Here is a 13,526-nt window from a genome sequence, read left to right as displayed (position 1 = left end):
GTTCCATTACATGTTAAAGCAACTTTTAAAACTAATCTCAACAGTTGAATGGATAGTTTGAAATTTTTCCCAGAGGATAGAAGGAGCATCCTGAACTGTGGGCTCATTTATCTAGGCACATACTGGTCTGAATATTGATTGCTTTGTATATGTCTATGAACCTATGAATTATATTTGGGAGGGGGGGCTAACTGTAAGTATGCTGTAATGTATTACTGGGCTCTAATTACATTTGTCAGGCTCATTAGTTTAAAAAATATCTATGAAAATTCCCAGTATCTTGGGAGCTTCTGGAGTGTCAGACCGCTTTGTACATTCTAGGAATCAGTAACTATATTCTATTTTCTTACCATCAAAACAGCTCATTCCTGAAAAGTAAAAATGGTGTGATGGAGTGTGTCTGAATTCCACTAGTGTAGATCCTGGTGATCTAGAACTTTCGGGTATCATCTTTTGCATACTCCAGATTCCTCTTGACTGCTACATAGCACCCATGGATATTTTGAATTTATCTTTTGCATACTCCAGATTCCTCTGCTACATAGCACCAATGGATATTTTTTATCTTTTGCAAACTCCAGTTTCCTCTCGACTGCTACATAGCACCCATGGATATTTTAATTTATGTTTTGCATACTCCAGCTTCCTCTTAACTGCTACATACATAATACCCATATATGTTCTTTGTGTTTCACTGTCGCAGTCCTGATAGATGCAGACTTCATTCTTCGGAAGCCCTTGGAGGGCCCGACTACAAGAGTAAAAAATTCCCTCCTCCTAAAGGTGGCGGACGCTCAACCCTGACATCAGTACATTTGGGTATAAAGGGAGCCAGCTGACACCATGACATCAGTCATTCTTGCCATCAGAGCCCGAAGCAGTAGTGAGTGCATCAGTCAGTCTGCAGCAGAGTGAGAAGTCATCTAAAGGCTAAGTACTTCGTTGGGAAGTTCTTTTTCTTTCATATCAGATAAAATTAACAATGGTCTTTGCTGTGGAAAACAAATACTAAACAGAGACTTTCATCCTTTGTGTGTGGCATGCTTAAGCCAAAACCATGGCGTATGTAATTGCTGTCTGTGTGCCCATTTCAATACCAAAACTGTAAGGCTGAAATTCTGTCTCAGCTCCTTGGTCAGCAGTCCAAGTCCCCCCCACACAATGGCATCCATCGGTTGTCCTGAGATTGGGCTCCCTAAGCAAAAGAAGGTAAAAAAAGACTGAAACTTAGGGCCTTGGATAACACAGGTTCTCCATTTGATAGTCCCACAAGGCTTATTATTGCAGAGATAGGTGACGTGCTTTCACATCCCATTCATGGCACAGGCCACTGTTGAGACTCATTTGGAGTCTGACATGCTGTCGGGTCCCTTAACTTCAGCGCAGGCCGTGGCTTATGGTTCATCAGTCGGGTCCAGAGCCATTCTGCAGGCTTCGGCTTCTGGCATCAGAGTAGCAGACGCACACAGGCCCAAGGCAAAAGATGCACCCAAGAAGATCTCGACCTCAGGGCCTGTGTCTAGGCCTAGCAGTTCCCATTCCCCCTGGTTACCAACAGGACTTAGGTTGGCCAAGGACCTTATTTCTCTGGATAGAGGCAGGCAGTTTCTCCCTGAATTTTCTTCAGGGAAAAGGAAGAGAGATCCTACTCCTGAACCCCTTTCAGAACCCTCCTGATTCAGATGAGGACTCTGATCAGGAGGACTCTGTCCTGGAAGGCAAACCCCTCCTTTCCTCCTTTGAAGATCCAGACTCAGAAGAGGACATTACCTTTGGGGAAGCTCTGCATGCCATGAGAGAATTTTTCCAGTGGCAGGCACAGGAATACCCCCAATCAAAAAAGAGAGTCAGGGAGTTCCTGGATTTCCCACAGCACAAACCCTTGGCTATTCCTCATGTTTTGGAGGTGGTAGATGATGTTTTCATGGAATGTCTCACCCCAAACTCAATTTCACCGGCCCCTCGAAAACCAGACAGGATTTACAGGGTACTGGACTGACAAAAATTCCTTTTCAAGAACCCCACTGCTGATCCAGAGGTTCTCACTCCTGGGCCCAAAGCAGTACCTCAAAAAAAAAAAAAAATCCTACCTACAGACAAAGAAAGCAGGGCCCTTGACAGGTTTGCAAAGAAGGTTTATACTTCCTCTGCCCTTGCCATAATGGCCCTCCACTGTCAATTCTATATGATTAAATACCAGCAAAGTATCTTGGAAAAAATATCCTCCCTGGAGGACAAAAATGCTTCCACGGAACTGTTAGATCTGTGCCATTCCAGTGCCCAGGTCCTTGCACTGCAGGTATGATGCCCTGGAGGCATCTTCCTGAGCTACTCTCTCTGGTTCTGTTATCAGGAAACATGCTTGGGTTAGAGAGCAGACATTACCAGAATGGGTCAAATCTAAACTACTAGATGCACGCCTGGCTAAAGAACACCCTCTTTGGACCTAAGACTGAGGCTGTCTTAAAAAAGATGGAGGATAAAGCTAACTCCATGCAGACTGTTAAGGACTTCCTCCAAGTCCAGCCACCCAGATTTAGTAGGAATTTTCCAACTAAGCATTGGTCCTTTCCCTCAAAATCTATACCAGGTCAGAGAAAAACCCAAAGAGAAAGGCCTCTCAGACCAGAGCAACAGTTTCTAAAGGGAAGGCAGTGGTCATCAGGAACACCCAGGTTGGGAAATTCTGGGCCACAGGGCCCTAGCAATGACTTGGTACCACCCTGTCCATAACCCCAGAAAAGGTAGAAGGAAGCCTTTCCCTGTTCAAGCAGAACTGGGCCCTTATTACCTCCAAGTGGGTGCTGGAAGTCATCACAAATGGCTTCAAGCTCACTTTCAAAGAACTGTTAAGATTCTCAGGTCTCCCTGATGTACCTCAGAACCAAAGAGCAGAAGCCATTTCTCAGATCCAAAATCTCTGCTCTCAGGACTCTGTAGAACCAGTAGCAAACCACCTGGTAGGAAAAGGGTTTTACTCCAGCTATTCCTGGCACTCTGTCCTGGATCTGTCCATCCTCAATCAGTCTTTCTTAGTTCCTAAATTCAAAATGCTTACTCTTCAAAAGCTGCTCCCCATGATCACCCTTAAGGCTATAATGGTTACTATGGACCTAAAAGATGCCTACCTACACATTCCAGTAGAAGAATCCTGCAGTAGTTTTCTGCACTTCAGAGCTGTTACAAATCATTTTCAGTTCTCTGCTGTTCTTTTTGGCTCTTCTATTGCTCCCATGATCTTCACAAAATGTCTGGCGCCTGTGATCGCCTTCTGCAGAATGAGAGGCATTCATATTTACCCTTACCTGGATGACTGCCTCATATAAGCCACTAGTCAGTCAAAGCTCCTCAAAGATCTGGCTTTCACCCAGAACATAGCTGTCTTCTCTAGAGTAAACCATAAACCTCAACAAGTCCAACACAAAACCTACCACCAGGATAGTGTTCCTGGGGGTTCTGTTTGATTCCTCTCTCTAGACAGGTCTGCCTTTCTAACCCAGTACATCCATAACATTATACAGAGACAATGCCTCACACCCAGGGAATTCCTCAAGAGCACTGGGCTACATGGCATCTTGCATACTAATGATCCCTCGGGCCAGACTACACATGAGGAAACTTACCTCAAGAATATTTTGTGCCAACATTCACTGCCCCGGCAGACAGAAATTCAGCTAACTCTCTGCCTCAGGGAGGAACTGGCATGGTGGGCACAAGCTTGTACACAGAGCCAGGGTCTCCCTTCAGGCTCTTCCCTCAGGACCAAACCTTAAGCATGGATGCATCAGACATAGACTGGTGAGCCCATTTCCAGTACCTCCTATCTCAGGGCAAATGGGCAGATCAGTTCAGGTGCAAACACATAAATTGGAAGGAACTGATGGTAGTACAAAATGGCTTGGTTGCCATCTAACATCACTGGAAACCAAGGGTGGTACTAAACAGACAACACAACAGTCATGTGGTACCTAAACAAACAAGGGCACCCACTCCTAGCCTGTTTGCTGTCTGGCGGTGTAGATCTGGGAGACAGCAGATGCTATGGGGTTGCCTCTTATGGTTCAGTACCTTCCTGGGGATCAGAGCACTTGAGCAGACTGCCTCAGCAGACACTTGATGGATCCCCACTAGTGGCATCTGCATTAGGAAACTTTTCTCAACATATCCCAGAAATGAGGATCCCCTCAGAAAGGCCTCTTTACCATCGACAGAAACACTCGACTAAAAAGATTCTGTTCCAGGAATAAACTTCACACAGCCTGGAGGACAGATGCCTTCTCATTTCCCTGGAACCATCTATTTCTCTCTGCATTGACTCCCTTGCCTCTCCTTCCAAGAGTCCTCCTAAAAAATCAAGGAAGAAGGACCAAGGGTCATCCTGATAGCCCCAGACTGGCCCAGGCAACATTGGCACCCTCTGCTAATGACTTTGACTAAAAAAGAACCTTGACAGCAACCCCGGAGAATAGATCTGCTGACTCAAAGGGGAAACTTCTGCACCCCAACCTGCAGACTCAACTCTCAGGCTGGATAATTCAACAAACTTCTACTCTGAGCTCCGCCTGAGTAGCCAGATGCTTAATATACTCGGAGTCTAGAAGCCCGAGTACTAGAAAAAAGTACTCTGCCAAAGGGAAAAGATTCTCTGGTGTCAGGAAAAAGTCCTCAATCCTTCCTCAGCTAACATTACAACCATCTTAGACTACCTAGCTGTCTTCGTGGACAAAGGCCTATCCTCATCCATTAAGTTGCATGCCTCTGCCATTTCAGCCCACATTCCTAATCTTCCTCATGTCTTCTTCCACCCCCTAATGAAACAGTTCCTTAGGGGACTGCTTCATGTCAGACCTCCCAGAAGGCAGCCTGTCCCTCCTTGGGACCTTAACTTTGTTCTAGAAAAATTGACCTTACCTTCCTTTGAACCAGCTGCTTCCACTGAAATAAAATTCTTGACTTGGAAGACTGCCCTCTTACTGGCCATCACCTCAGCTAGAAGGGTCTCTAAGTTGCAATCCCTCATGGCAGTGGAGCCATTTCTTATGATCCACCCTAACAAGAGTATCCCTCAGAACTAACGTGTCCTTTATGCCCAAAGTGGTCACAGACACTTCCGTGAACCAGGCCATACAATTGCCTACTTTCCTCCATGAGCCACAAAACCAAATTGAAAAAATGCTTTATTCATTAGATATGCACAGGCAACTTCGCTACTACCTTGACACAACTAAAGCTGTCAGAAAAAAACAGAACAATTGTTGTTCTTCTTTGCCTTGGGATCTGAAGGTAAACCAGTTTCCAAACAGACCATCTCCAAGTGGATTTCCCACTGCATTTCCTTTTGTTACTCTTACCAAGGCAAATAGCCTCCTGAATCTGTTAGGGCACACTCTACTAGGGTCACTTCTACCTCCACAGCTTTCCTAAAGGGAGTACCTACCAGAGACATTTTTGGAAGCTTACATGGTCATCTGTGCATACCTTTACCAAACACTACCACCTGTCAGCCTTCTCCAGGTCCAGAGCAGGGTTTGCCACTGCCATTTTGTAGGACAACATCTCCTCTAATATGCCTTCCACCCACTAACAGTTTTGAGAATCATCCCATAAGTCAGGACTGCAACAGAGAAACAAGAACAACACAGTTGTGTACACTTACAGTAAATGTAGATGTTCGAGTGTATTCACTGCTGCAGTCTCCTTTCCCTCCTTCTTACCCCTCTTGTTATCTTTACAATAACAGCTTACTTCCCTATCCTCCTCTGCTAGAAGACCCTATGCAGGAGGACCATTCAGACACCATTTCCTCTTATTTTACCCCTCACTTAAGGGTCACTTATGGGGCTCCTACCCTCTAGGGGCAAGAAAAACTGATGTCATGACGGCTGGCTCCCTTTATACCAAACATACTGACGTCAGGGTAAAGCATCTGCCAGCTCTAGGAGGCAGGAATTTTTTTTACTATAGCAGTCTGGCCGACCGAGGGCTTCCGAAGCAACAGTGAATACACTCGAATATCTACATTTATGGTAAGTGTACACAACCCTATTATATTTTTAATTTATCTTTTGCAAACTCCAGTTTCCTCTTGACTGCTGTATAGCACCCGTGGATATTTTAATTTAGTCACATCGCAGACCACCCCTCCTCTTCATTTCCTCAGGCTTTCTCTCAACCCTGCAGCCCTGCCACAAATAGTCTCAGACAAATGGGTTCTGAGAATAATTTGCAGAGTATACACTTCACAGTGGATAGAAAATCCTCCTGTTTTCAGAGGAATTCCCCCAATCCCACCAGATCAAACATAGCTGTTTCCTCACACAATGGCATTAGGTATCATAAAACCAATGCCTGCAATACATAAAGGCAAAGGCAGTTACAAAGTGTCTTTCACCAGAACCCTAGGCATTTTTCTTTTAGACAGTTTGTTGATCTGTGCTGATTCCCAGGTGTTTGGATCCTTAGACAAGGTTGCATCCCTCCTTTCCCACCTGAGCTCCAAATTTAACCTTCAAAAGTCCTTCACACTCTGTCAAAGAATTTTTTTTCCTGGTGTATTGGATAGACATACTAAAAGGTATAGCCTTCTTGTCAGAAGACAAAGTTTTGACTTAGAGCATTTTCTTGGTTTTCTCTAGATGTGGTCTCAGCAAGCAGCAAGAGGTCCTCAGAATTCTAATCTTCATGCATACCTCCCAACTGTACAAATGTTTTGCAGAATGCCTAGATATTTGCTTATGTTTTGGTCTAGTCCTCATAAAATTCAAGGGCTTCTGACAAATCATTAAAGATTTAAGTCACTAAACAATGACAGGTATTTGAGTATCAGACTTCATAGCCTTCTGAAAATAAATGCTAATGAAAACTTGTTATTTTAGCAACTGGGTTTATAACAGCAGTATTTCAAATCTGTTCCTGTTTTTGGGCCTTTGTTCTCCCCATTATTTTGGGCTTTCTCCAGATTTCTTGTTCTAAGAGGGTGAGAGGTATGGTCTCATTTATTTATTGCATTTGTTAACCAGGTAGTGTCCGACTGGGTTAAAAGCCCGTTTTCAGCGGAGACCCGGGAAGAAAAGCTCCGGATAAAAAATGCAAACATTAACAGATATAGAAAAAATAAAATACAAACATACTATGAGTAGGCATAATCTAGCTGAAAATAGAGCTAGCTAGTAGTTGAATACAGCATGATAGAGAAAAATGTATTGTAGATGATATGGTAATAACTTCAGGGCCCTAGAGGTACAGTGATATACATTCAAATGCAATAGGTTAATAAATTACATAGAAAGTAATCATTCAACTAGTGTAAGCATGGTACAGCATAAAATTACAAATGATGCAGTTAAACCAAATCCTGTTAAAGCTGTAGGTAGATTATGTAAGGATTGGACAAACTGTTTCTGAGAAGATAGAGATTACATGTGGTCACCAGTATGTGGGAGAGCATACAGTTATAAGCAAAGTTTTGTGAGCGGACTTTTGTGAGATTACATCACTGATTCTTATGATACCACTAGCTAGACTACACATAAGAAAATTTCAGTGGTACTTAAGAATTGCTGGATGCAGCACCTTCATCCCTTGGATTTCCAGGTGGGGATTTGTGAAACAAGGAACTGCAGTGGTGGCGGAGTTGATTGTCTCTGAATCCAAGGCTTCCTTTCTCTCTTCAGATCCCAGTCCAGTCTGTCCAGACAGACTCTTCATATTTTTTGTGGGGAGCACTGTCCATGGGAGTTAAAGTGCAAGGCTTATGGGGGTCCTCAGGAAATGCCAAAGCACATAAATATAAAAGTGATGTTAGCAGTGATCCATTCCTTAAGTTCTTCACCACTTTTGGACTCCAGCTCCTCTTCTAGTGGTCGCAGACAACACTACGTGATGGGGTACCTGAACAAGTAAGGGGGTACAAGGTCATGCCCTCTTTGCAGATTGGTAGTGATAGTCTGGGAGCTGGCTGTAGAACATTCCCTGACTCTTCAGGCATTGTACATTTCCTCAGAGCAAAACACAATGGCAGATAGACTAAGCAGATCCTGGACAGAACCTCACAGGTGGACGTTCCATTAACAGGTCTTCCTGGACTTGATCAGATGTGGAGAACACCAAGTAGATCTGTTCATCTCTTGTCAAAAGAAAAAAAAATTTTGTTCAAGACATCCTTGAAGCCATGCTTGGAAGACAGAGCCTGCATCATTCCCTTGGCTGAGAATGCTCCTTTATTCATTTCCACCTTTTCCAATTATTCTAAAGATGCAGAAATAATTAAAGATAATTGTGGGTAACCCCTTTTGGCCCAGGCAAAGTTGGTTCTGCCTTTTAATCGAATTGACCAAAGGCAAATACCTCAAACTTTCTCCCACACTGGATCTGCTCATACAGTACCAGTGGCAGACAGTACACCCCAACTTAGAGCAATTTGCAGCTGCTAGCCTGGGTGATTCTATTTTAATTCCTTTTAGGTATTTGTTCCATGAGGATGTGCATCAGGTATTTAATAACTAGAAAATATTATGTTTACAAATGGAAGTGGTGCATAGCCAATAACAGAAGTCTTGAAAGGTTTTTGACCCCTCTGGTTTTGAAATTTTTGAGAGAGCTGCACAGAGGTGGTTTGTCATATGTTTCTATCAAAGTGCATCTTGCAGACATCTTAGCTTGTTGGCACATGGATCTCCCTCTTTTATTCTCTTTGTGGTCAGTTTATAAAAGGAATGTTGCATGTGAGACTCCCTCATAAGTTAATTACTCCTCCCTGGGATCTCAACTTTGTTCTTGGAAAAATTGACCTTAGCTACTTTTGAACCTGCCTTTCGGTTCATTAATTGGAAGTCTGTTTTACATACTGCTCTGGCATCTGCAAGACAAGTGTCTGAGCTGCAAAATGTCACAGTGTGCGAGACCTATCTGATTTTACACAAGGACAGGGATGTGTTATACACTAATCTGTCATTGATGGCTAAAGTTATTTCTGAATTTACCTTGAATCAAACCATCAGTCTGCCATTGTTCTATTCTGATCCAAAAAAAAAGGGAGAAAGTATTCTGTACGTCTTGGATATGCACAGGTAGCTCGGGTACTACCTTGACGAAACAAAACCCTTTAGGAATGGTGAATAGCTGTTTGCCTCCTTTACATGGGCTAAGAAAGACCAGCCTGTCTCTAAGCAAACTGTTGGATGATGGTTGTCCTCTAGTATTAGTTTCTGTTACTCTTGCCATGGTAAATCTCTTACAGGCAAAGGTCAAGGCTCACTCGACTATGGCCTTATCTCCATTTGATGAAATATTGGAAAGGGGTGGACTCTAGAAGCATTCTAGGGAGAGTGAGCCTTTGAAAGCTAGCCATTACTAGGTTAATTTAGCAGATAACCCAAAATGTCACTGAGGCAGTGAGTAATTCAAAACATCTACTGTTATAGGTAAGTTGAACTCACTTTATTTTTGTCCATGTGTTTGAGTTGTCAGTGGTTTGGAGATACCTGCCTATTGAACAGAAACCAGAATGAGACTTATTAGAAAATGTCCGTCTTAGTTTTCAAGATGTTTGACTTAAGGTTTTGCTATTGTTTTTAACCAGAGAATCTTTTATTGATTGATTGATTGATTGATTGATTGTGAACCATACACAAGCCCCAGGGCAGTACAGTAAGCATTAAATAATCTAATAGAATGTGTATTGATTGATGCAGCTGCCAACTCAAAGTAAAAGTTTTTTGATATTAACAAGATACAAAAACATTCACTGGGGTAGGAGATGAAATGGTGGTTTAGTCTAAAAATCAAATTGCATGAGTAATGCAGCAAAGTGCAACATAGTACATTGACATTTGAGAGATGTCTCCATTCAATACTAGATTGTTTTCACTATATGTAAAGTGTTCGTCGATTGGCAATTTAGTTAATATTCTAGTGTTTTTTGTAAGCTGTTATTGTGAGGAAGGGTGGTCAGACATTTTCAGTGTGTAAATTGCCATGAATGTTTATTCATTGTGCTCAGGATAATAGGAAGCCTTATTTATATTATGTCTTCTTGACCAGAATACTGTGAACTCTCTGATAAGACTTTTATTTTAATCACTTCCCAGTCTGCAAAAATGTTCAACTATGCGGGATGGAAACGTACCTGCAATGTCCTCTTTGTCATTTTCAGCAGTGTTTTCTTTATTACCCGTTTGGTGATCTTCCCAAGCAAGTGAGTAGCTAATGTATTTTGTTTTAAGTTTTCTGTTAATTCATGTGTGATGAGGACTGAAGTGTTAACTCATTAGGCAACATTATTCAAAACAGCCTTACTTGCTATTTGGGTATTGAAATGCGTTTTTAAAGCAAATTGTTTGTCTTGCAAACACAAGGCATACCAAACTTTCTGAACAGTAGCAGAACCTTTCTATAAGAGTAACTTATTTTGCATACACTGAACCACTGCATTTTCCTGTCGAGAATATATTCTAACAAATTTGCTTAAGTAAGCAGACTGTCAGGTGCTAATGTTTTGAATCCTGTAGATCAGTTCTAAATGTGTCTTTGTGAATGCAAATTTTGCCTCTGATGCATGATTCACAGTCCTGAACACAAGCAGAGGTGGTAAGTTGTCAAAAATTATGTCCTTTTCATATAATTGCTGCTGTTGATATCCCATGGCTTTCATTATGAATTATGTTAACAAATACCATTATAGTCTACTATCACCTCCTTGTCCGCATTCTGTCAATCACATTGCCATTCTGCTTATGTACTTTGATAGTAAGTTGAGTGGTTTTCTATATAAAGTGCATACTTTCTGTATATGTGTGTGTGTTCTTTTGCTGTTGCTGATGGTACATTTATAAAAATTGATCTGATGTCATTTTCATTCATTCCTCAACAAATGGGTTTCTGATCCAACTCTGCTGTTTTTCTCTAGATTCTTAGATCTGACTGTCGAGCTCCTCCTTTTACGCATAATACCCCTTACCGCTGTATTACCTCAGGTCAGGATTGCCTTCTCTTGAATTCAGGGAAACATTTTCTTGTATTTTTGTGAGTAATACCTTTAGAATTTAATTTTTCTTCACAGCTGCATAACTTTCAATTAATTTCTTCGTCTCTTTACGTGTTTAAATAATATTTTGATACTTTTCTTTACCCATTGTTTGGGTATTCGTTTTTACCATTATTGGTATATCTTCCCTTTACCTTAATCAACAAGGTATTTTACTTACCAGTGTAGGTAAAATTCCTTTTCTGTCTTTATCGTCAAAAAAAAAAAAATCTTTGATACATGTTTAGGTACTTTTTCTTCATACTTTTCTGCTGTGCCACAGGGAGTGCATTTATTGTTTAGGCCCCACTCATATTGACTGTTCGATTTGTGCTGGGTTCAGTGTCAGACCCATCAGTGACAGGCACAATAAATTAGTACTTAAAGGCCTTCTTAATGCTTCTGTGCTTTCTTCTCCTTCACTTTCTACTTCCGGAGGTCAAACCCTCTCAAAAAAGTCAAAGTCTACAGAGCTCAGCGAGCATAGCAAATGCTGTCCTTCCCGGTCTCCCAAAACAGTTCCAAGTTCAGAGCTGCCAGCAAAAGTTCTGAAGTACTCAGATCTGGTACCTACAAATCCGACTCCTTCAGTTATGAAGTCTCCTTGACTTCGGAGTCCTCGATTTTCTCTGGAGCCAATTTCTCCAAGACTCAGATCTCCTTTTTTTGCAGGAGACCCCAAGAAAACTGTCTTGACCTCCATCCACCTCTTCCTCGATATGGTCTTCCTGAAGTATTTCCAAAGCAGATGTGGACAGGATGATAAGATTTCTTAGAGCACAGATCCAGATGGTGGTTCTACCAGCTCTCGCTCCCATTGGACCTGTGAGCCTTAAGCCGCCTTCTCCGATTTGCCATACTGTTTCGGAGCCTTGAGATTCGAGAGCTCCAAGAATCGTAGTTTAGTATCCAAAGATGCTCTCTTCTTCTTCGACTCCAGCTGTTCCCCTGAACCATTCAGCACTGACCCCACTTGAGCTGGACGAGTCTCTCAGCCAAAGCATCAGATCCAGAGAGATGACCTAGACTCCAAAGCTTTCTGAGCCATCACTTCCCCTTGGAGCCTTGGCTGTGGACAGCTAGAGTCCAACCACCCCCCTCACAACGGAGGATTGGAGGGGACCTATGTTTAACTGATTTGAGAGTTTCGGTTCTGGCTTGGTTGACTTCAGCATCTCTTGGTCCCTCTGCCTTTGAGGTAGTGGAGAAAGCTTTCTCTTGTCTGAGAGCTATTTAGACTCTTACTTCTTCCGATCCAATCCTTGTTCCTCCTTTGGATCCAGTCTCTGAGACTCTTCATCCTACTCTGCAGGGACAGCCAGCCCATATGAGCTTCCAGGCAGTTCCAGTTAGGGAACTCACTGCCTTTTCCGATACTTCTGTAGGGCACCCCACTGAAGAGATTCATCAGAACAGACTGTGCAAAAGGAGGCACTTGGATTCCCCTCAGGAATCTTTGACTGTACACACCAATTTTGATGAAGGGGAAGAGTACCCAAGGTCAATAAAAAATCGCTGTTCTGATAGTTCGAAATAGTAAGCTTTCGCTTACATAGGGTCAATTAATCACTGTTCACTTTTTTAAGCATTCGGTGATCTAATATAGACCTGATTTTTCAAAGTGGTGAGCGTTTCTGCATCATCAAAGTTCATCTGGCAGCCATCTCTAACTACCACACAGGTGATAATGCTTTTCATCCATATTATGTAAAGCATTCCTTAAAGGTACCTTTTGCTTAAACCTCCGGTAAAGGATCCTATTCCACCATGGGACCTTTCCTACTGTATTACAGAGCTTGGTTCAACCTCCCTTTGAGCCCTCAATTAAAACACATCTCGGATTTCTGTCTTGGAAAACAGTTTTTTTGTGACCATTGTTTCGAGTTTCTGAACTCCAAGCACGCTTTTCAAAACCACCTTATTTGATCTTCCATAAAGACAGAGTTATGTTATGTACCACCCCCTCCTTTTTGTCCAGAATTTCCTCTGAAACAAATGTCAACCAAGTTATTAATTTGCCAGTCTTCTTTCCAAACCTTGACAACAAAGGAGAATACATGCTTCACCTGTTAGATGTGCGTAGGCAACTTTGTTTTTATTTTCATAGGATGAAGGAATTTCGAAAAACTGAACATCTGTTTGTTTCCTTTGCCAGTAACAAATTGAGAGAACCATTGTCCAAAGTTACCTTAGCCAAGTGGATAAAAGATTATATTTCCTATGTCTACTGTTTGAGGTTTCACCTTGCCAAAACCTCCAAAAGTGCAGTCATCTAGATCTATGGCTGCATCATCTGCCTTCTGGGCCAGGACTTCCATTGTTGATATATGTGCAGCTTATTACAAGTTGGTTATCAACTCCAGAAACAGGGCTGCTTTTGGTTCTGCAGTACTCTGGAATATCCTTCCATGTGGACCTCCCAAGAGTATCGTAGATGGGGATTCTGTCCCATTTATTGAGGAATGAATGAAAATGACATCAGATATAAAAGGTTATGTACTCA

At 42.2% G+C, this 13,526-nt stretch overlaps 1 protein-coding gene across 2 annotated transcripts in view; it reads left to right on the top strand.

Annotated features, from left to right (window-relative positions):
* Positions 1-13,526, top strand: part of LOC122817576 (ceramide synthase 2-like) — a 1,851,243-nt gene that overhangs the window by 1,631,557 nt on the left and 206,160 nt on the right. For both annotated transcript variants that reach the window (XM_044090613.1, XM_044090612.1), the window contains one exon: positions 10,089-10,195. In XM_044090613.1, the coding sequence (XP_043946548.1) occupies positions 10,089-10,195 (107 nt within the window). The remainder of the gene's footprint in view (positions 1-10,088; positions 10,196-13,526) is intronic.

This window comes from Protopterus annectens, chromosome 13.part0 (assembly GCF_019279795.1).
Source record: "Protopterus annectens isolate FY-2018-M chromosome 13.part0, PAN1.0, whole genome shotgun sequence".
NCBI classification, from domain to species: domain Eukaryota; kingdom Metazoa; phylum Chordata; order Ceratodontiformes; family Protopteridae; genus Protopterus; species Protopterus annectens.
This window is presented reverse-complemented; position numbering and strand designations above follow the sequence as displayed.